The following is a 20,677-nucleotide window of genomic DNA, read 5'->3' as shown; positions in this document are numbered from 1 at the left end:
TTGGTAGACAAATTCAAATAAAAGCCTCTACTGCCACCTAGTGTTATAAAGGCCACATTTCACATGGCAGCAAAAAAGGGAAACCTAAGAGGAAAACAGCGGTTCTGTCATCACAACTGCCATTGGGCGGAGAAATTAATGATAATTGCCATGTGCAGCAGTGATTGACACATGCAAATCTCCTTTTTAACATTCTGTTACTGAGTTATTGGGTCCTTTGAATTGTCTGGCTATATGAGTACCGCTGCTGTTCAAGATTTGCTAGAAAGGGTTAAGGTCCTTTTCAATGTAGATATCAATAAACTGAGTAATCGTTTTGTAGTACATGTACAGGGTTGAATATTATTACGAACATGTATTTATAGAATTCCAACATATTCCGTAGCATTGTACAATTAATGTACAATAAATGTGTTATTAAACATACAAGAAAACAACCAATAATATAACACAATAAAAGTATTTTTCATTGTTAATCTTTCATTATACTGAACATAACGGTTTTAATGATTTGGGGCCATATAAATACATTAGTGTAACAGAAATGTACAAATACAGACAGGCACAGTCTGTGGCCCTTACAACAATATTCACCAGAAAGTCTGAGCTCCATCTACAGCTTCACAGTTCAAGGATAAGTAAACCTTAAACAAAGTCAATGTCAAATTACTTAGGGTGTTTTTTAAAGTGCTTTTGCAATTTACAGTCATTATTTATTTCAGTTTCACAGTTACAGGTATGGGATCGCTTATCTGGAAACCCATTATCCAGAAAGTTCCGAATTACCGAAGAGCTATCTCCAATAGATTCCATTATAAGCAAATAATTCTAATTTTTAAAAATGATTTCCTTTTTCTCTGTAATAATAAAACTGTACCTTGTACTTGATCCCAACTAAGATATAATTACCCCTTATTGGGGGCAGAACAGCCCTATTGGGTTTATTTCATGGTTAAATGATTCCCTTTTCTCTGTAATAATAAAACAGTACCTGTACTTGATCCCAACTAAGATATAATTACCCCTTATTGGGGGCAGAACAGCCCTATTGGGTTTATTTCATGGTTAAATGATTCCCTTTTCTCTGTAATAATAAAACAGTACCTGTACTTGATCCCAACTAAGATATAATTACCCCTTATTGGGGGCAGAACAGCCCTATTGGGTTTATTTCATGGTTAAATGATTCCCTTTTCTCTGTAATAATAAAACAGTACCTGTACTTGATCCCAACTAAGATATAATTACCCCTTATTGGGGGCAGAACAGCCCTATTGGGTTTATTTCATGGTTAAATGATTCCCTTTTCTCTGTAATAATAAAACAGTACCTGTACTTGATCCCAACTAAGATATAATTACCCCTTATTGGGGGCAGAACAGCCCTATTGGGTTTATTTCATGGTTAAATGATTCCCTTTTCTCTGTAATAATAAAACAGTACCTGTACTTGCTCCCAACTAAGAAAGAATTAATCCCTATTTATTCAATATTTAAATGATTTTTAGCAGACTAAAGTCATGGAGATCCAAATTACAGAAAGACCCCTTATCTGGAAAAACCCCAGGTCCCGAGCATTCTGGATAACAGGTCCCATACCTGTATTTAAGTTTTTATTAATTGCCAATATAATTTTGTAACAACAGCACCACTTGTTGGTCAGTTCATGTAACTGTACAGCCAGTGAGCAAAGGAAACAGAAATATTCTGATGTTTCTCTTCTCAGGAAATAGATCAGAAACCTCAGATGCCCTTTTCCATCTCCATCAGAACACTTCTGTGGCTCTCTAGCTATACAGTTACTGAAACTGACCAGCAGGTGGCCCTGTTGTTACAAAGTTTATTATAATGGCTGTTAATAAAAACTTAAATGGCTCTGAAATAAAAAAAAAAAAGTGATGATTGTAAATTGCAAAACTGCTTATAAAAGGACTATGAGCAATTTTCCATTTATTTTTTTAAGGTTTTCGTATCCTTTCAAGTCTGGCTTTCAAATAGGACTGAACCACATTTCAGTAAACTTTTTATATACAATATATATTACAAATACAGGATCTTTTATCCAAAATGCTTGGGCTCAGATAAGGAATCTTTCCAAAATATGGATCACCATACCCTAAAGGTGCCATACACTTTAAGATCCGCTTGTTTGGTGAGGTCGCCAGATGAGCGAATCCTTCTCCCGATATGCCCACCTATTACAATTTAATTGCAAGAACGCTTATAGGACCACATCAATGAGCAAATGCCATCACTGATCCGATAGTAAAATCAAACCTGCCCATCAACACCTGGCCCCATACAAGGGCAGAAGGACCCTAATTGGCAGCTAAATCTGTCCGTGTATGGCCACCTTAACTTAGCTAAAAGTCATTTAAACATAAAATAAACCCAAAAGGATTGTTTTGCTACCAATATGGATTCATGCGGCATAGTTCCTGTTAGTACCGTTTTGTTATTACAGAGAAAAACAAATTAGAATTTAAATTAGAATGATTTGCTTAAGATATACTCTATGGGAAATGGCCTTTTAGTAGTTTAGGACTTTCTTGATCATGGGTTTGCCAATAAAGGATCCCATACCTTGAGCTTTGTGTAATAATTCACCTCAGAGTGAATTCACAGGAATGGCAGCCTATTAAATACATCTAGCAGGAAAGCTTACCTAGCTTGAAATGTGGTAAAGAATGGACCCCAGGCCATGTTTCTTCATTAGGCGTCCCGAGGATCTGGAAGAGAATGGCACACGGTTACATCTCTTTCCCCATGGCTAACTCACACTCTTTGCATAAGGATAATGAGAAATTGCAATAACCCAATAATTGACTTAACCTTCTTCTCTTCTTCCATCATGGGCTTTCTGAACCACACTGCCCTCTAATGGCTGAACATAGACATTGCTATGTGTGTAGTATGAGACACAGGAACTGATTTCAGAAGGCTTTACCCTGCATGCCATTTGGCTCCATTAAGCCCTTCTCACAATAACTATGGTTCTTCTGTTTCGCTGGTCTCCAATATCTTGTGCTGATGAGATCTAAGGAGATCTGCACAGGCTGCCTGCAAGTTTGGAGATTTGCCTCTGAACTCTTAGGGCTGTGACACACGGGGAGATTAGTCATCTCTCTAGGCAACTTCCGCTATTTCGGCAAATCGCGCTGCTGCGTATGCCATCCCACCGGCGATATACATTCTCGCCGGTGGGATGGCATATCGGGGAGATTAGTCGCCCGCTATAAGGGAGATTTCTTGCGGGCACTAATCTCCCCGTGTGCCATAGCCCTTATGGTGAAGACACATGGAGCTTCTAGAAGCAGCTACTTAACGTGGCTACTAAAATAAACAATGCTGATCATTTACTGATAACTGTCTCTACATGTGTTTTAGCAGAGGCAATTCTCAGTACTGTCTATTGTCTATATACTGTATGCTACATATGTGATAAAAGCACCCTACCTGAGGAATATAAGGATCTGAGAAGCCACAAGTTGCAAGTGCAGTGATTAAAGTGCAATTTCAAGTACAACTGCCAGTTTTTCCTCCCACTATGCAGCAGTTATGGCCATTCCAGTATCATTGCAGTTGTAGGGAGATATGCTTGATGCAATTGAGTATTTGATTTCAGCAGTTTCAACAGTGAGTATCGTGCACCCAATTCTTTCAGCACAACTGAACTGTGGTGATTAACGCAGGCCACTGAGGAACCATGGAGATACCACCTTGTCAGGAGGTGACGGTAACTCCAGGTTTCTCCTGTGTCAATAGGCGCAGTAGCGCTCCATTCACAACAGAAGGCAGGTAGGGCTGAGTAGCACCAAGCACAACTAAACTGAAGTACAAGGAGCACATTTTAGTGCAAATGGTATGTGCAACTGATGGTGGGGATATTATGGCAATTGCAACTGCACTTGTGGATGTAAATGAGCCCTAGAGGGCTCTATATCTATTATTCTTTCATTTCAGACAGACATAGACAAATACATACATAGATATCTCTGTGCATAGATAGCATTGTCACTTTATCCCAGAAAGGTTGCATTGTGAGAGTGTCCGGCCTAGTGGGAACCTCCCTGCAAGAATAGCCATGACTTCCAATGGTAATTATAATTCTATAGATGCCTGAGTACATCAGCAGGCTTTAGGCATTTAAAAACCTGTGCCAAGGTATAATAAAACATGATAACAGCCTGAATCTGAAGAGGAATCTGAAATACTCATTTTAGAAACAAGCTGAAGAAAGTGTAACAGCACCTTTATATTCTGTAACTATGATGGAGCTGTATAAAAAAATAACCATTATAATAATACTTTCCTATCCTGTTTGCTGTTTCCTTAATGTATATAGAAGGACACACAGTCAGCTTGTCTGTGCCTACAAATCTAACATATTGCAGTACCTACATATATACAGCAGAGGGAACCATTGCATCTTGAACTACTAGATTTATTCTGCAAATGCTGTACAATAGGAAATGTGGCATGTTTACTAGCCATTGATATTTTATTTTAAACTCAATTTGAATTTTTTTGGAAAAAGTTGCAGAGAAAAAACGCTGCAACTTTTCCGAGATTTACTATGTGTTTAAACGGCTAAAAATCTGAATTCAAGAGTTTGCCAGATTAAATTTGACTAGGATTAAACTTGGCGAGTTCAAGATGAAGCCAATGGCAAAGGTCTCCTTGAAGTTCTTTCTTTTGTCTATAAACTTTAGAGATTTCTATGGGTTTTGTCTGAAAAACTTTTTCTAATTATTGCAGTGACAATTATAAATTTGGGATTTTTGCAGCGAGTATTCAAAAAAGACTTTTCTCGCAACAACTTTTCTGTGCATATTTTGTAATAAATATTAGACATTCAGGATTTAACTGTCCCTTTTTCTCTGTTATAATTTCTGACATATATACAGGCACGGGATCTGTTATCCAGAAAGGGTTTGGGTTTTCCAAATAAGATTCTCTTCCATAATTTGGATCTCCATAGCTTAAGTCTACTAAATAATCTTTTAACCCAATAGGATTGTTTTGCCTCCAATAGGGATTAATTGTATCTTGGTTGCAATCAAGTACAAGGTACTGTTTTATTATTACAGAGAAAAGGGAATCATTTTTAAAATGTGAACTATTTGATTAGAATGGAGTCTATGGGAGATGGCCTCCAGATAAAACAATAAAGATGCCATATTGCTGTTCATGTACTGTGCTTAGAGCCAGATTTGCCATTGCATACCTTCAGAAAGTGAAATGCTGCATTGCTGATTAGAAACCAGAGAGGGTGCATGCTGCAGACTGCATTGATTTCTACACGACCATGTGGTCGGTGTGTGAGCTGATTGCTAATCAGTCACCCTACATTTGTATTTTAGATTTTCACATTTTAAAGAGATAAGATTTGCATTTGGGTTGGACTGTCCTGCAGCCACCGATACACAGCTAGCATTAAAGCTTTACTGGTGCATACAGAAGCCAATAAAGCCCTCGGTACACAGAGACCCCTCTTCTCACTTACTATGAAAGCCTAATTTGCAGCAGTGGCAGTGTGCGCAGGGCCTGAAAAGTCTAGGGACTACATAATAAGCAATAAGGTCAGATTTTTCCTTCACTGCGCCTATGAAACAGTACTAAAGGCGTAAGACACAGTATGGCCACCAGATTCACTCCAACAGTTCTGGCACCTACACTAAAGGTCATGTCGGAATGAGCAAGTCGGCCCTAGTTCTGCTCTCTCCTGTGTTCCTTAAACACTTACAAGAAATATGAGAGAAATAGTCCAGTAAGAGGTGCTCCTAGCTGCCTCATGGTTGGCTTTTCTTCCATAATGAAGCACACAAGCCTGAGAGAGAATCCTGTAGAATAAAAGGCCACTGGCATAACAAGTTTTTTGCATCTGGCAGGCGCACATGCGAGCAGGTAGGGGGTGGTTAATTTTCCCTTTAAAAATTGGATGGGGAGGGCAGATTTCAGTGAAACAGACCTCCCCACTACTGTGGGGTCTGCTTCCTTTATAGTTACACACCTGGCAACAGGCCCAAGCAATTCCAAGGCTCAGTAATGGAAGCCACAAAGATTTTCAATGCTGGAAGGGATTTGCTGGGGTTACATGCTAGATCAGAACCCTAGAATAACAGTCACAAGATCAACGCAATAGTGTGCCTCAATATTAGAGGTCACATCACTTTCCAATGCTGGGGGTCAGTGTAATTACATGCTGGGAGCCACAGTGCTATATTGTGCTGGGGATGGGTTGCTGGGAGTCACAGTGCTAGAACTCTAGAATAACAGGCAACAGGCCTAAGCAATTGGGCGTCTCAATAATGTATGTCATATCTCTTTCCGATGCTGGGGGTCAGTGTAATTATATGCTGGGAGTCACAGTGCTATATTTTGCTGGGGATGGGTTGCTGGGAGTCACAGTGCTATATCAGAACCATAGAATAACAGGCACAGCCCAAAGCAATTATGAGGCTCAATATTGGAAATCACATTACTGCCCTATGCCAGGGGTCAGTGTAATTTTATGCTGGGAGTCACATCGCTTTATTGTACTGGGGATGGGTTGCTGGGAGTCACATCACTTTATTGTTCTGGGGATGGTTTGCTGGGAGGCACAGCACAGATCAGAACACTAGGTACAGCACCAAGTAATTGTGGGAGCCCAGCTTTATAATACATTTAAAAATGCTCAAAATGTTTAGCTCCCCTCAAAAGAATAAGGGATTATTATGTATCAATTTTTTAAAACCAAGAATCATTTCAGAATTAGATGCAGAGAGTTAATGCCCCTTCAGCAAACACAGACTTGCAGCTTCACAGGTCTCGGTTTTAATAAAACGAGGGAAGAAATACAGGAATCAGTGGCCACTAATTAAACCCATTCTCCATCAAACCCATACCGGCATGAAGGAAAGGTTAAACTTCTGATGTGCCACCTTACTCTACATGAAAAATTAATGAAAAGGACTCTCAAATACCATATGGGCCTTCTCATAGGATGCCCCTGATGTGATCCCTTATTGCATTTCTTTGATATTGAGTCTGAAAGTCACAGGCGCTTGCTAACCCTGTACAAATGGAAGCTTGAAAAGCTCCCAAGTCTCCCACAACTGTCAGGAATGGGCTCATTTGTTCTTTTTCAGTTCAGGAACTCTAAATGAGAACAAAATGGTTCATAAGAAGTTCAGAAGGGAAGCTGAATCTGGATAAAAATGAGAAAATAAAGTGGCACAGACTTCTATAAAATCTGTTCATAAATGCAGTACAAAGTATAGCTGCGGGTGCCTAATGGCTATTATTGAACAGAAGCAGGCACACAGAGATATCTCACACTGGCTATTATAATATATTCATCACTAAGGCTCAGCAACATAACCTCGATCTGGCAAGTTGAGTCAGCTGAGGCCTAGGTTGGTCCTCTGTTCTGCTCCAGCACCTACAGTATCATGTATACGGGGGCAACTGCCATTGTGGAAGAACCCAAGGTATGGGCAATATATTACTTGTAATCATCTTGTATAACAAACAAAAGACCAAACCATACAAAGTCAATAAATATGCATTGAACTGTTGCTACATGAAGTGTATTTTGCTGGGCCAATCAGTATTAGTACTCTCCATAACCTATTAACCTATTGGTAGTGACCTAACCATTTTCAGATATGCCCCTCACTTAAAAACAATTGATATGCCTGGCAGCCATCTCTGTGGCATTATATCCCATACAGTGACTGGTCCCTCACACTTCACACTCCGGAGAATGTGCTCACCCCTGGTTATGCCCACCTCTTGCATAAAGAGATCTTGGCAAAACAATTTAGTAGAAAAAAGTAGTCACAGACCAGTCATGAGTTTAAGCGTTTAACTGATAAATTCCTTTATTCCTTTTGCAGACACACAAGGTCTCCATAAAAACGCAGCTGTGACTGTCAATATTTTAAAGGGGACATATTGCATCTTTTCAAATCATTCTTATTGCGTAGCCCATTATAAATGTAGGTGCCAGGGGAATTTAGCTGCACTTTACTAGTTTAAGAACTGCCCAGTAGATGGCAGTAGTGTGTGATATTATAAAAGACAGAGCACCCATGTGCTCAGGGTCTTTCTCGGGACCTCACCTCACAGGGAGGTGGGTACAGAATTGGGCCTGGGCCGGTGGCAGACCGCGTTAGAAAACCTTGAGTTGGGTTAGTTCTGGGATGGTCACTCCAGGAGTTAAAGACAGATTCCAGGTAGCTAGTGAGCAGTTCAAGGCTGCAACAAGGTGGATAGCGGGGTTAGAACCCTGCGGTGACAGGGACTCAAGTGGTAGAGCTCAGGGACACAGTGAGTGGGATTCCTGGTACAAAGGACCAGGCTATACTGGGGATTGGCACTAAGACAGGCTACACTACCTCCAGAGGGACAGATCATGAGTCCAATCTGTGATGTACCATTTATTAGAAGCATTGAACCTGTTGATATGTGATCATGGTCTCTGAGTAAACTATTGCTATCGCCAGGGCATACAAAAAGAAGTTCATTTGTTTGAAGAAACAGCAGTTGCTCCATTCAGTTACTAAAACTGTTTGTTGACTAATCCTCCAGCTGATAGTAATTTACCAATGGACCTAAAGATATTTGCCAGAGTGGGAGAAGCCCCAGGTAATATATTTTGGTGGGAGCTGCAGGGAGTTGTCACAACTGAGCTTTCCTCAGCGGATCATTACAAGCAGCACACACTATTATAGCACGCCCAAGGGTGCACTGCATAACTGATATATGGTATTCATCTGTACTTGGCATATTATACCTTTGGTGAAGCATCAGTAGATCTTCTCCTGTGTCTCTGTTACAAATGAGAATGGGTGTGGGAAGCCGGACCCCCGTTCTTACATAAATTAGGGTCTCTCATTCACACTTGATTGTCATTCCATTGACTGAAAACACCAGACTCTGACTTCACCTTTAAATGATATAATAATCCTAAGAATTCACTTACTTTTCCACACGCAGATATGTTATTGGATAATTTTTTCAATCAATACATGACCAAATATAATTTTTATTTCATTTGTTTCACTAGGTTTTCTTCATTTACTTTTACGTATAAAAAATATAGAAAATTTGAATTTAATAATTTGTAAACTAACACCCCTTTCTGGCTGCTAAATGTGCCTACTTGGCTTCTTTGCTGTGTGATAATAGTAATTCCCTGCATTGCGTTCTCTGTACATTTCTATCCATTACCCAGAAACAGCTTTTTCGCCAGTTTTGTGCTTTTAAACAAATAAGAAAATAGAATGTGAAGCCCAGCTCGTGCAGCAGCCGTAACAAATGCTCATTCTAGGCTACTTACTAGCAACCTTAGGTCAGACACTGAAACTCCTCTGAAATTAGCAGGGAAACAAGCGTTGCTTTCAGGTAAATCCCAGCCGCCTGGCTCTGCACAGATCCCCAGCCATTCCCCGCTCTGCTCCTGGCTCCTGGCTAAGCTGCTTAGATTACATGCAGGTGGTGGCGAGTCCTTGTGGCTACAGACAGAGCATAAAGCATGGGGATCAGTGTTACCAGCTACATAATTCCCCTCATTCTGGCTTCCGCCTGCTGCACAATATATCCCTCCGATAAATTAGTCACACTCTACGGTAATCATCCGACTCTTTTCTTTGTGCTTTTATTATGTGGCCCCCGCAGACATGTTTAAGTCTATTTAAACCCCAGTATTATTTGAGTGCTGTTACTTTATTTTGCCTGACTTTGTTAGACTCCAGTGCCAGAACGTCTCCCATAATCCCTTTAGCCCCAGTTACTCACAATTACCCAGACTCCTAATTAGTAGAAAGGCAGAAGCTTGATTTATTAACAAAATACTTAATTTACTATTTATTTATTTATTTCCTGTTATTTATATAGCACCATCACTCTTCTGCAGCGATTATTTATCATTCATCAGTCCCTGCCCCAGAGGAGAGGTCAGTTTAGTAAGGAGTCAGTTAACCTGCCTGTATGTTTTTGGAGTGTGGGAGGAAACCAGAGTACATTAACATTAAACATAAATATTCTTAACCCACAACAGTATATTATTGTAGATGCACATATAGCAGTAAAACAACTCAATATAAATTAACGTCATTTAACTCTTAAACACCCTACTGCCAAGCACGAGGTTAAGCCTCCGCCTCCTGATTTTCCCAGCCCACCTGGGTACTAAGATTCCTTGCTCAGGCTCACCTCCCACATCTACATTTAACCCTGATATCCCCCATTTTTGGGGTTCCCCCAGAGGACAAATTGGTTTATAAGCAGTTGTGAAACTACCAATGAATCTGCAGAGAACTCTGTTTGGCCAGTGAGAAGGCCAGCAGCTTATGTTACTGATGCAGGAGGCGTCTCTTGAGTTTTCTCTGCTCAGTTTTGTCACTCACTGGAGATTATCTCCTATCACAGACCTTTGATATAAGAAACTGCTAATACAATGAAAACTACAGCTAGTGCCACATGTGGCTGTTTTTTGGTCTGCGTATACACGCTTGCCTCCATTTGACAGGCATTACATTGGCCTTTGTGCTGACACATGGAGCAGATTTTGGTGCGAAAATGCATACTCTAAGTTTTTTCAAGCTGAGATCTCCTCCATGTGTTTCAACTTAGGCTGGATCAGAAGGAGGTGAGTGGACTAGCAGTTTCTCGGCCAGTCACACGTGAAGATAAAAAGAAAAGATGATAAAACTTTATGTGGATTGCAAAAGTACTCCCAAGAGCAATTTTACATTTAGTAGTCTGAGTGGGTGGGCTTTTACTTATATATAAGCAGCAGGGTGGTGGTTATACTATTCTGTTCAATTCCATAAGCTATTCTACCTGGCTAAGGGGCAACAATATGATTAAAAAATATTGTATAGTTTCCCTTTAGTACTAGCTTCTATGATTTTTTCAGGGCAGTATTCTGAGCACTTGCACAGCAATACGCCAACTTAGCCAAATACACTTTTTTGAGTTTGTCTAATGTTCCCTGAACAAATTGCTGATTTGTCTCTTACCAGCACAATGTAAATATCAGTTTGCTGATTGTGCAGGAACATTGTGTGTATATTGTGGATTTTCCCTGTATCTGGGAGCTTAACCTAATGAGCTGTAAATGAAACAGCATTTATAAAACTCAGCTATTACAGAGGAGATTAACTTTACAACTCTATTCCTGTCCAATGGCTGCCTTTAATATTGCTATACATTTAGTATCAAGGCGGAATGAAATTGATATCTACACATTGCTATCTGGGCAACTCTGTAACACATAGCCCATGGGCAGATTGTGAGTTTTTTGTTGAGAAGGCTAATTAAACCTACCCGTAACATAACATCCCACAACATTAGTTTTCTAAAGGAAACTGCTAGTTTCAACTGCTTCAAAAAAGAAATATAATAATTTTTATAATCTCCATAGTTTACATTTGTAAAAGTTAATTAGCTTTTTGTTTGTAGGTTAAAGCTGTGACCCTAAGGGCCCTTACACAAGGGTGTTTCTTCCTGCGTCCCCCCGCGGTTGATCCTTTATGCATTCTACCAAAGGGGAACGCAGCCCTTTATTCAGATGGGACTGTACTATTTCAAGTGCATGCAGGTGGAGCACATCACCAGCATAAAACTAAATGAGCACGGCCCCATGTGAAAAAATGGGCTGCACTTTACCCTGCGTTGCACTGCAGTAGAAAGCAGGAGAAATCCACTGCAGAGAAAACAGAGAGAAATCCTGTGGCCAAATAGCTAGAAAAACAGATATAAAAATAGCTAGAATCTCAGCCATAAAGCAAGACAGGACTGCTGCTTACAATGAGTATCAGACAGGATCTGTGACACTGAGAATTCTCTGTTATAAAGATAGCAAGAATCTTAGGCATCAAAAATGAAGACTTGTTGAAAAGTTGGAAAGAATAGGCCATTCTATTACATACTAAAAGTTAACCTGAATGTAAACCACCCCTAGCACAGTGGGAGGAAACCAACACAGACACGGGGAGAACATACAAACTCCATGCCTGATTCAGAACCGAACTCAGGACCCCAACACTGTAAGGTAACAGGGCACTTGGCCACCTCTAATTGGTTACCTGATGTTCAATACTGTGCAAGATTATCTAAATCAAGTTGAAAAAAGTGTATTTCTGTCTCACTTGGCTAGTGCCTGGTTCCTTAGAGAAATCTAAACCTTACAGCTGATAGAACCCTGGCTGAGGAATCAATACTGTTTATTTCACTGCACTGCAGACATTTTATCTGAATGATGAATATAAACTAATTGCACAGAGTAACAGTCCCATACCCAGAAGTGATAGACAAACAAAAGCCATTTCAGATTCCATTAACATTTTGATAAACTAAGACCAGGGTCGGACTGGGAGGTGCAGAGTCCACCGGGGCTGCTGCCCCAGGGGCCCTGTACCCCCCAAGGTGCCCCTGCCGGCCATGTCCCCCACACCCCCCTAGGGGCCCCTGCCCTGCCCTCCTTAACCACCTGCAGGGGCCCCCGCCCAATGTCCTCCCTTGAGTGAAACGCATCAGGGGAGGGACACCGGTGGGCAGGGGAGCGAAGACAGGAATTGAGACTGGGCCGCCGGGGGCCCACCGGGTTTTTTAAAAAATTGCACGGAGTAATGCGTAGGCCTTTCCACCAGTGATTCCAGCAGTTGCCAGTGGAAAGGCATTTCAGGAAGATTAGTTGGCCACGGTAGCACGGGCACGGGCAACTATCCGTTTAGTCAAAGTGTTCCAATATTTAGGTAAATCACACAGCACTAATGTGTTCATGTCAGAAATATGTAAGTTGTTTAAAGCAAAAGCCTCAATAAATACAAACATTGAGATGTATGTGAAACATGGCAGAAATATTTATGGCCTCACACAGCAGCTTTGTATCTCTAATGATGTGCTGCCAGCCTATTCCCATCTAGACGATGTTCAGCCACATTACCCAATAGATGGAGTGGAAACATGCCACAGGCCAAACGGATGTACAAACAAATGCAAGTTACCATTAAATAAAAGCACCAGGAGAAATGATTTAAAGCCTACTTATATACAATCCTACACTCTTGTATGTTTTAGAGTCAGTTGCATATTTGTTGCTGTTTTGAAAGGGGTATTATTTAAAAGCATGGCCAATGTATATTTTATTTGTCTGTTAAATTTAATGGCGAAGTAAGGGAATAGCATTATCCGAACAGTGGAAAAGGATTTTGGAAAGAAATCAGTTTGTGTTAGTGATGAGCGAATCTGTTCCGTTTCGCTTCGCCGAAAAATTCGCGAACATTTCAAAAGATCCACGAAACGACGAAAATGTCATGTGGCAAAAAAAATTGACGCCCGCGGCTATTATTTAGTTGCACGGCTATTCTTTTGTCGCCCGCGGCTATTATTTCGTTGCACGGCTATTCTTTTGTCGCCCGCGGCTATTATTTTGTTGCGCGGCTATTCTTTTTTGACGCCGGAGATAATTTTTGGACGTGCGGCAAATTTTTTCGCGGCAAATTTTTTTATCCGTTTCACGAAACAATCCGTCAATGACGAAACACGGAAATTCGACGCAAGTCCATGCCTGGCGAAACATTTCACCCATCACTATTTGTTGTGTGTAACCATTATTCCACCCAGGTACTCAACAGCATGAAGCTGTTACACAACAAGGCTTCCCCATAGAGCCAGGGCCACCTTAGTAAATAGGTAATAGGGGCATTTGCCTACTGCCCAATAATTCTGGGGGCCCACTGTGACTGTGTGTGTATGACTGTGTGTGTATGACTGTGTGTGTATGACTGTGACTGTGTGTGTATGACTGTGACTGTGTGTGTATGACTGTGTGTGTATGACTGTGACTGTGTGTGTATGACTGTGAGTGTATGACTGTGACTGTGTGTGTATGACTGTGACTGTGTGTGTATCACTGTGACTGTGTGTGTATCACTGTGTGTGTATGACTGTGACTGTGTGTGTATCACTGTGACTGTGTGTGTATGACTGTGTGTGTATGACTGTGTGTGTATGACTGTGACTGTGTGTGTATCACTGTGACTGTGTGTGTATGACTGTGACTGTGTGTGTATGACTGTGACTGTGTGTGTATGACTGTGACTGTGTGTGTATCACTGTGACTGTGTGTGTATATCACTGTGACTGTGTGTGTATCACTTTCCCCAGTCTCTTACCCATGAGACCATGGCGTGGCTCCTTCTATGTCATTGATGGTGACCTTCTCTCTGCTCCACCTACTCCCTCACACTGTTCTTAATCAAGCTCCACCATGGGAATATTTTATATAAACCACTGCAAAGAGCTCATCAATATATTAATAAGGTTGTGTAAAATATTTTATGCCAGACTAATGCCTAAAATGACACTATTATTTCCACTGCTTCAGACCTGACATACCTTATTACAGTCAATGAGACTAATCCAGGTAAGGAAGAATTCCTGGCATGTAAAATCCTGAGTATAACTAAATACCATGGATTTTGGATGGTATTGAAGTGGCATATTTAGTGTATTTTAATGGTTTTTTTTTGTTAAATGCCTAATTATTTATACCCCCCACTGCATTATTTCCCCTAAAGGGGAAGTTCATATTACAATACTGTTTTTTTTGTTTTTTTGTTTTTACAGAGTTTGTCTTTATAAAAGTGCAAAGGGACATTTTTTAGTTTAAAAAAAATGCAGTCCTAACCATTCCCCCAGCTCTCTGCTACTTATCTGTGCTTTACTTATTCCTCCATCTACAGACTGAGCAGGCAGCTGTCACATATTAGGGTTGATTCACTAAAGTGCGATAACACTTATCGCATGCTTTTTTGCTTTAAAATTTACGCAAAAACAACTGCGCAATTCGTTAAAGTATTGTCGCGTGCGTTAAATAACGAGCAACCGCAATATGTTAATTTTAAGGCATTGCGTTAATTAGTGAATAGAAATATTATTAACGTATGATTCGCAAATACATATGAAGTGTTAAACGCGCTAAATATTGCATTAGTCTGTGCGAATATTAAAACCTACTTGGGGCAGGCGGTAATTATAGAAAATTATAGAAATTTTTAACACATGCTATAAATAGCGCTCATTTTAACGCACTTTAGTGAATCAACCCCATTGTCTCTTACATTCTCCAGTCTACTGAATCACACCACCATCCCCAGTTGTAGGGCAATGCTGCAGTCTGAGAATGGCTGGGAAATTCATCCATTTTGAGGTTAGATTTTAAAAATATTTATTACCTATCTTTTTATGCAGGCCCTCTCCACTTTGGACAGTTGTTAGGATAAGTAGGAACCTAGCAACCACAACAGTTCCATGCAGAAGAATAGACAAGAAGGTAGATAAGATGTTTTTGTACTCTGACTTTAACTCACAGACACTGATTAACAAGCATAGGTGCTAAATTACACAAGGGCAGTTGCCAATAGCAGCCAGTCAGCCACAAGCAACTGCATTTGTTAAAGTTATCATATAAATTAGTTAGTTCTATTCTCATTTCTCATGTTTACAAATGTATTCTTCTCTTTTCTTCTCCTTTCAATATTTTTCCCACTAATCAATAAACATAGCAAATATCCCATGTCAGTTCTTCTTCCCATCCAGGCCTGGACTGTGATTCAAAATAGGCCCTGGCATTTCAAGTACACAGAGGCCCAAACAGCCCCCACCAGCCCAATACGTAGTGACTGTCTATGGCATCTTACAGCAGCCCCTCTGGCATAGGCTAGAATCCACAGACAGCCTGGGCCTGTTCCAATATAAGCATTCTTTTTATTTTACTTCCCACTGCAATCTATTCTCTGTCTGTCTTTATAAACGCGTTCTTATGGTTTCAAGGGTGGAATAAAGCAATTTTGGGGGTTGGCAGAGAACAGCAACTAGAATCTAACAAAAAGGCAAATAATATTTAACCAAATATTATATATTCTATGCCACTGGTAGAAAACAGACTAGGTAAAGAGTTCTGTTGCAAGGGTGAGTGGCATGAAGATTTGCCTTTAGCTATTTATATTTCATCACAAAGAAACTTGTTATCAGATTTAATGTTACATTTTTGGACGACCTCTTGCATGCTTCTAGAGATGTGTCTATCATCACTCAGCTCTTTCCTGTTATTAAAATATTTTTGATACTACTTGGTATGTTGCTTGTCTTTGTCTGTGCCATATCAGATTGGCCTGTCTGGGACCATACTTTAATAACGGAAAATTTAAAGTAGAAGGAAAGGTAAAAACTAAGCTTTATCAGAAAGGTCTATGTAAATACAGCCATAAGCACTAACAGTAATGCTCTATTAAAAGAAACACAGGATTTCTTGTCTCTCTTTTTTTGTAAACATGATGTTCCAGTGTCTGACTTCCTCTCTCAGAAACATCCTTAATTCCCTGGGCCAGAGTCTGTGCAGCTCTCTCCTCTGTGTGATCTGAGCTATAATGGCTAGAGCTGGAGCAGGAAGGAAGCTACTTAAAATGGCAGCTTGCTATCTTAAGCAAATGGAAAAAACCTTCTAGAGCTGTTTATTCAGGTATGGTAATGGTTTCTGCAGAATAAATATTTTGTTCTAGGTGGCACTAATGTGGCAAATCTATTGGCAGTAAAATGCCAAAATGACTTTCCTTCTCCTTTAAATAGAATCAGCATAAATCCCGTAATCTAGAGGCAGAGTGTGCGTATAGTAATCCCTCACTATAATACCCCCTATCCATGCCTATAGAGTGCATTTAGTTGCAAAGTGTAAATCAGTGCCACAATCTGTTAGGAGAATTTTAATTGTATATGTATAATATACAATTTATTAACCACTGAAAACATGCAGTATATAATACTAAACTGCCACTTGAGCTTATACAGTATCCCAATTTAAAAAAAAAAAAAAAAATAGGGTGGTATTAAATGAATATCACGGTGACCTCCTGTACGAGTTCTGTTCTTTCCATTTCTTCTGTAAGCGTGCACCTGTAATTTAGCTTCTTTCTTATTTGTGGCTGTTGCTGTTACTTTATGTAGAAGCATGCTGCTATAATGTGTCTATTCTGCCACCCATTGCTCAATGCCCAATGAAGTTTGCTCCATCTGTATGTACACTGTACACCATGCACATAAATGGGAAGGAAAATGAATTATTTAAGACGCACAGGCTGAAACCTGACATTGGTTCTTGCTAGTGCAGGCAGATAAGTAAATGGATGGGTTATTTGAGACAGTGCGGAAGTGATTGATCAGCTTGATCTAATGTACTGATGGGCCCAATCGCAGGCTAGTGGTGGACTTTTATTAGACTTTTAATGATGACATTTCCTATCGGACTTTTTATGTCCCATAATAAAACATGAAAGTGCATTCGCCCCCATTACACCGGTAACAGGATCGGAGTCATTCACTCAAACATCCGATACTCTTTCCCTAACATCTCCACAAAAAAAAGTCAAAGGAAGCATCTCAGGAGTCCACTTACCATTTGGACTACATAACCTCAACAGTGATTGGCTGCAGAGTTTCAGCAAATAGCAAGGTCCTCCTAATTCCCTTGCTTTACTTCAATACATTTTCAGCCATGATGATTTAACAGGCCCAAGTCCATCTCTCCTGTCCCCTTTTACTAAGAAATACTGGCCAGAGGTTGACACCGAACCACAATTTAACAAACAAATCCCTAATTTGCAATTAGGTTATGGCAAGTGCACTGTTTGATTTAGGATCAGTTGAGTAGTCCCTATCCACTGGCTGTTGTCTCTATGAACCCTCTTGTATTTTAAATATGTACTTCCATGTAACCGTCTACACATAATATAGGTAGGTCTAGGTCTCCTGTGGAGCCCCCACTCCAAATACCACTACATAGGAAAAAGCAAAAGGTCAAGGACCTTAAAACATACATGCACTTTCTGGTTACAAGTGGCTTTCAGAGACCCCCTCTTTGCTGTTGTTATTTCACACATACATAATATTTAGCAAAGAAGCAGCAAATATTTTATTCTGCAGCAACAAGCTTGCTTATAATCAAGTAACTGTAGCACCAGTCAATGCCCTCCAGGGATAATTTGAGTTATCATAGTATAGGTATGGGACCTGTTATCCAGAATGGTTGGGACCTGGGGTTTTCCAGATAAGGGATCTTTCCATAATTAGGATCTCCATACCTTAAGTCTGCTAAAAATCATTTAAATATTGAATAAACCCAATAAGATTGTTTTGCCTCCAATGGATCAAATACAAGGTACTCTTTTATAATTACAGAGAAAAAGGAAATCATTTTCAAAAATTAGAATTATTTGCTTATAATGGAGTCTATGGGAGATGGCCTTTACGTAATTTGAAACTTTCTGGATAATGGGTTTCCGGATAACGGATTCCATACCTGTACAGGCAAAGGCAATGACTTTGCCCTGGAATAATTGTTAATTTTACTTAGACTATTAGACACATTTTGCCCAGTTCCCCCAATACTTTAGCATTTTCAAGAATTGTCACCATATGCCTGCCTTAGTTATATCGAATGCAAAGTCTATAGATTTCAACTGAGACTGAGAAAGATCCTTAAGTATATTACAAGGTATAGAAGCAATAGTCCAAAAAATATTCTGATGCACTATGGATTTTTTGTATCCGGAGTGCATGAGAATATTTTTTGGACTATGGTAATGGAGGGGGAGTACTGAGATTCCCCATCTGATTTGCACCTGGTGAAAAGGTTTGGTCAAGGAGTGCAGGCCTGTTCTTTAAAAAGGTATAGAAGCAATTAGTCTCTGCAAGTCAGTGAGATGCTAGTGTACTCGCTATGGTATATTACATTTACAAACAAGATGCAGCTATTGCTATGTGCACTACAGCTGTAAACTTGCCATTCAATTGGCCAACAGTTTTATAGCATTAGTGTACAGCGCAGTCCACTAACAGATAAGCCAATATATATCTGTTTTAAATTCAGTATGAAATATGGTGTCCCTAACTGCTGAAAACAATGGGTGTCTGAAATGGGTGCAATGTAGAGCACATATTCATAAGGTAAAAGGTCAATAAAATACCCATAGCTGCACATAGGCATAACCCATTGAATCAGTCTCAGTTGCTACACATCTCATGAATATAAAACATACAGGGAATCAAACAGACTATTGCACTTACCAAAAATATCCGTTCCAATTGGTCTTGGATATCTTTCATTCCTGGAAATGCAGCGACTCCCTGGATCATTTCCACAAATATGCACCCAACACCCCTACAAATGAAAGAGGGCAATTCATTGAAACTACAGTAGGGCTATAAGTTAAGCAACAGCAAAATGGTATAAAATCAACATCTCACTATTTTAACCCCTCAGCTAGTTACTATTTTTAGTATGTGTTGGCTTATCATTAATAATACATGTAATTTCCTTCAAAACAGGGTGCTTAGAAGGCACAAATATATCCAGTCACAAGGCCGATTATATCCCAAACAATGTAGGTCTCTAGAAAAATAAATCCCATCAAACAGCTCATATGTAAAACCCTGCTTCATCTAAATAAACAATTCTCATAAAAATATACTTTTTTAAGTACAGGTATGGGACCTGTTATCCAGAATGCTTGGGATCTGGGGTTTTCCTGATAAGGGGTCTTTCTGTAATTTAGATCCCTATACCTTAAGTCTACTAAAAATTATTTAAACGTTAAATAAACCCAATAGGATTGTTTGGCTTCAATAAGGATTAATTATATCTTGATTGGGATCAAGTACAAGGTACTGTTTTATTATTAAAGAGAAAAAGGAAATCATTTTAAAAAATTAGAATCATTTGCTTACAATGGAGTCTATGGGAGGTGGCCTTTACACAATTTGGAAATTTCTGGATAATGGGTTTCTGGATAAGGGGTCCTATACCTGTATAGAAAATTGGCATTTTAAGTACTAAGGGCCACCCCCTAGGATCATATGATTCGCAGTGCACACAAACAAACCAAGGGCACACATACATGGTAGGCCCCATCAGCCAATTAATGGGCAAAGCTCTGTCTTTTACTCCCACACTACTTCCTGTTACAGTTAGAGCTGAATTATTTCCTGTCAGCTGATCTCTGAGGAACACACAGCCCATCACTAAATGGTGGCTCAGTTTTTACTAATATACATATTCCAGTTTGATAAGATTCTTTAAGAGGCTGCCTAATATGATATAAACTATCAGTAAGTTAAGCATTCATTCTTGGGGTTTAGTTTTCCTTTAAGGAGTCCTCAGATTCTGTCAATAAACTGAAGGCACTCAAACAGAAGTAAAGGGTGCATGTTTATCCTTTCCCTATCCATTCTCTTGTTTATTAAAACCAACATTCCAAGTATTAAGGGCAAACTAGGAAAGCAGAATGTCTGTAATATAAACACAGCAGATGCACAGTATACTTCAAAGCCGCTCCTTCCAGGGCCCCTTCTCTGCTGTTGGGAAAGCTGGCATGTCTCCAGTATTGAGTACTCTAACATTCTGCTAAAAAGATGTGCACTGTGAATGGCAATTCCCCCCAGGACCAGACTACAATGGTGTTACCCTGAGACAGGCTTCCAATATTCATAAACAAAACCACATATAAACATTTTTTTGTTGTTCCCTTGAAAGATAATATAGGACAGAAAAATAGTTTAATTACAAACCCCTATGCCTAAAGTAAATTGGAAAAGTAGGAGATTAGAAATCATGTTCCATCTGTCCA

At 39.8% G+C, this 20,677-nt stretch overlaps 1 protein-coding gene across 4 annotated transcripts in view; it reads right to left on the bottom strand.

Annotated features, from left to right (window-relative positions):
* The window catches only part of cdk14 (cyclin-dependent kinase 14), a 279,683-nt gene that overhangs the window by 90,622 nt on the left and 168,384 nt on the right, over positions 1 to 20,677 (bottom strand). For all 4 annotated transcript variants that reach the window (XM_012964199.3, XM_012964198.3, NM_001102988.1 and 1 more), the window contains 2 exon segments: positions 19,119 to 19,212; positions 2,665 to 2,728 (listed from right to left, as the gene is read on the bottom strand). In XM_012964199.3, the coding sequence (XP_012819653.1) occupies positions 2,665 to 2,728; positions 19,119 to 19,212 (158 nt within the window).

Source organism: Xenopus tropicalis, chromosome 6 (assembly GCF_000004195.4).
Source record: "Xenopus tropicalis strain Nigerian chromosome 6, UCB_Xtro_10.0, whole genome shotgun sequence".
In the NCBI taxonomy this organism is placed as follows: Eukaryota; Metazoa; Chordata; class Amphibia; order Anura; family Pipidae; genus Xenopus; species Xenopus tropicalis.
The sequence above is the reverse complement of the archived record's forward strand: the minus strand, read 5'-3'. Positions and strand labels throughout refer to the sequence as shown.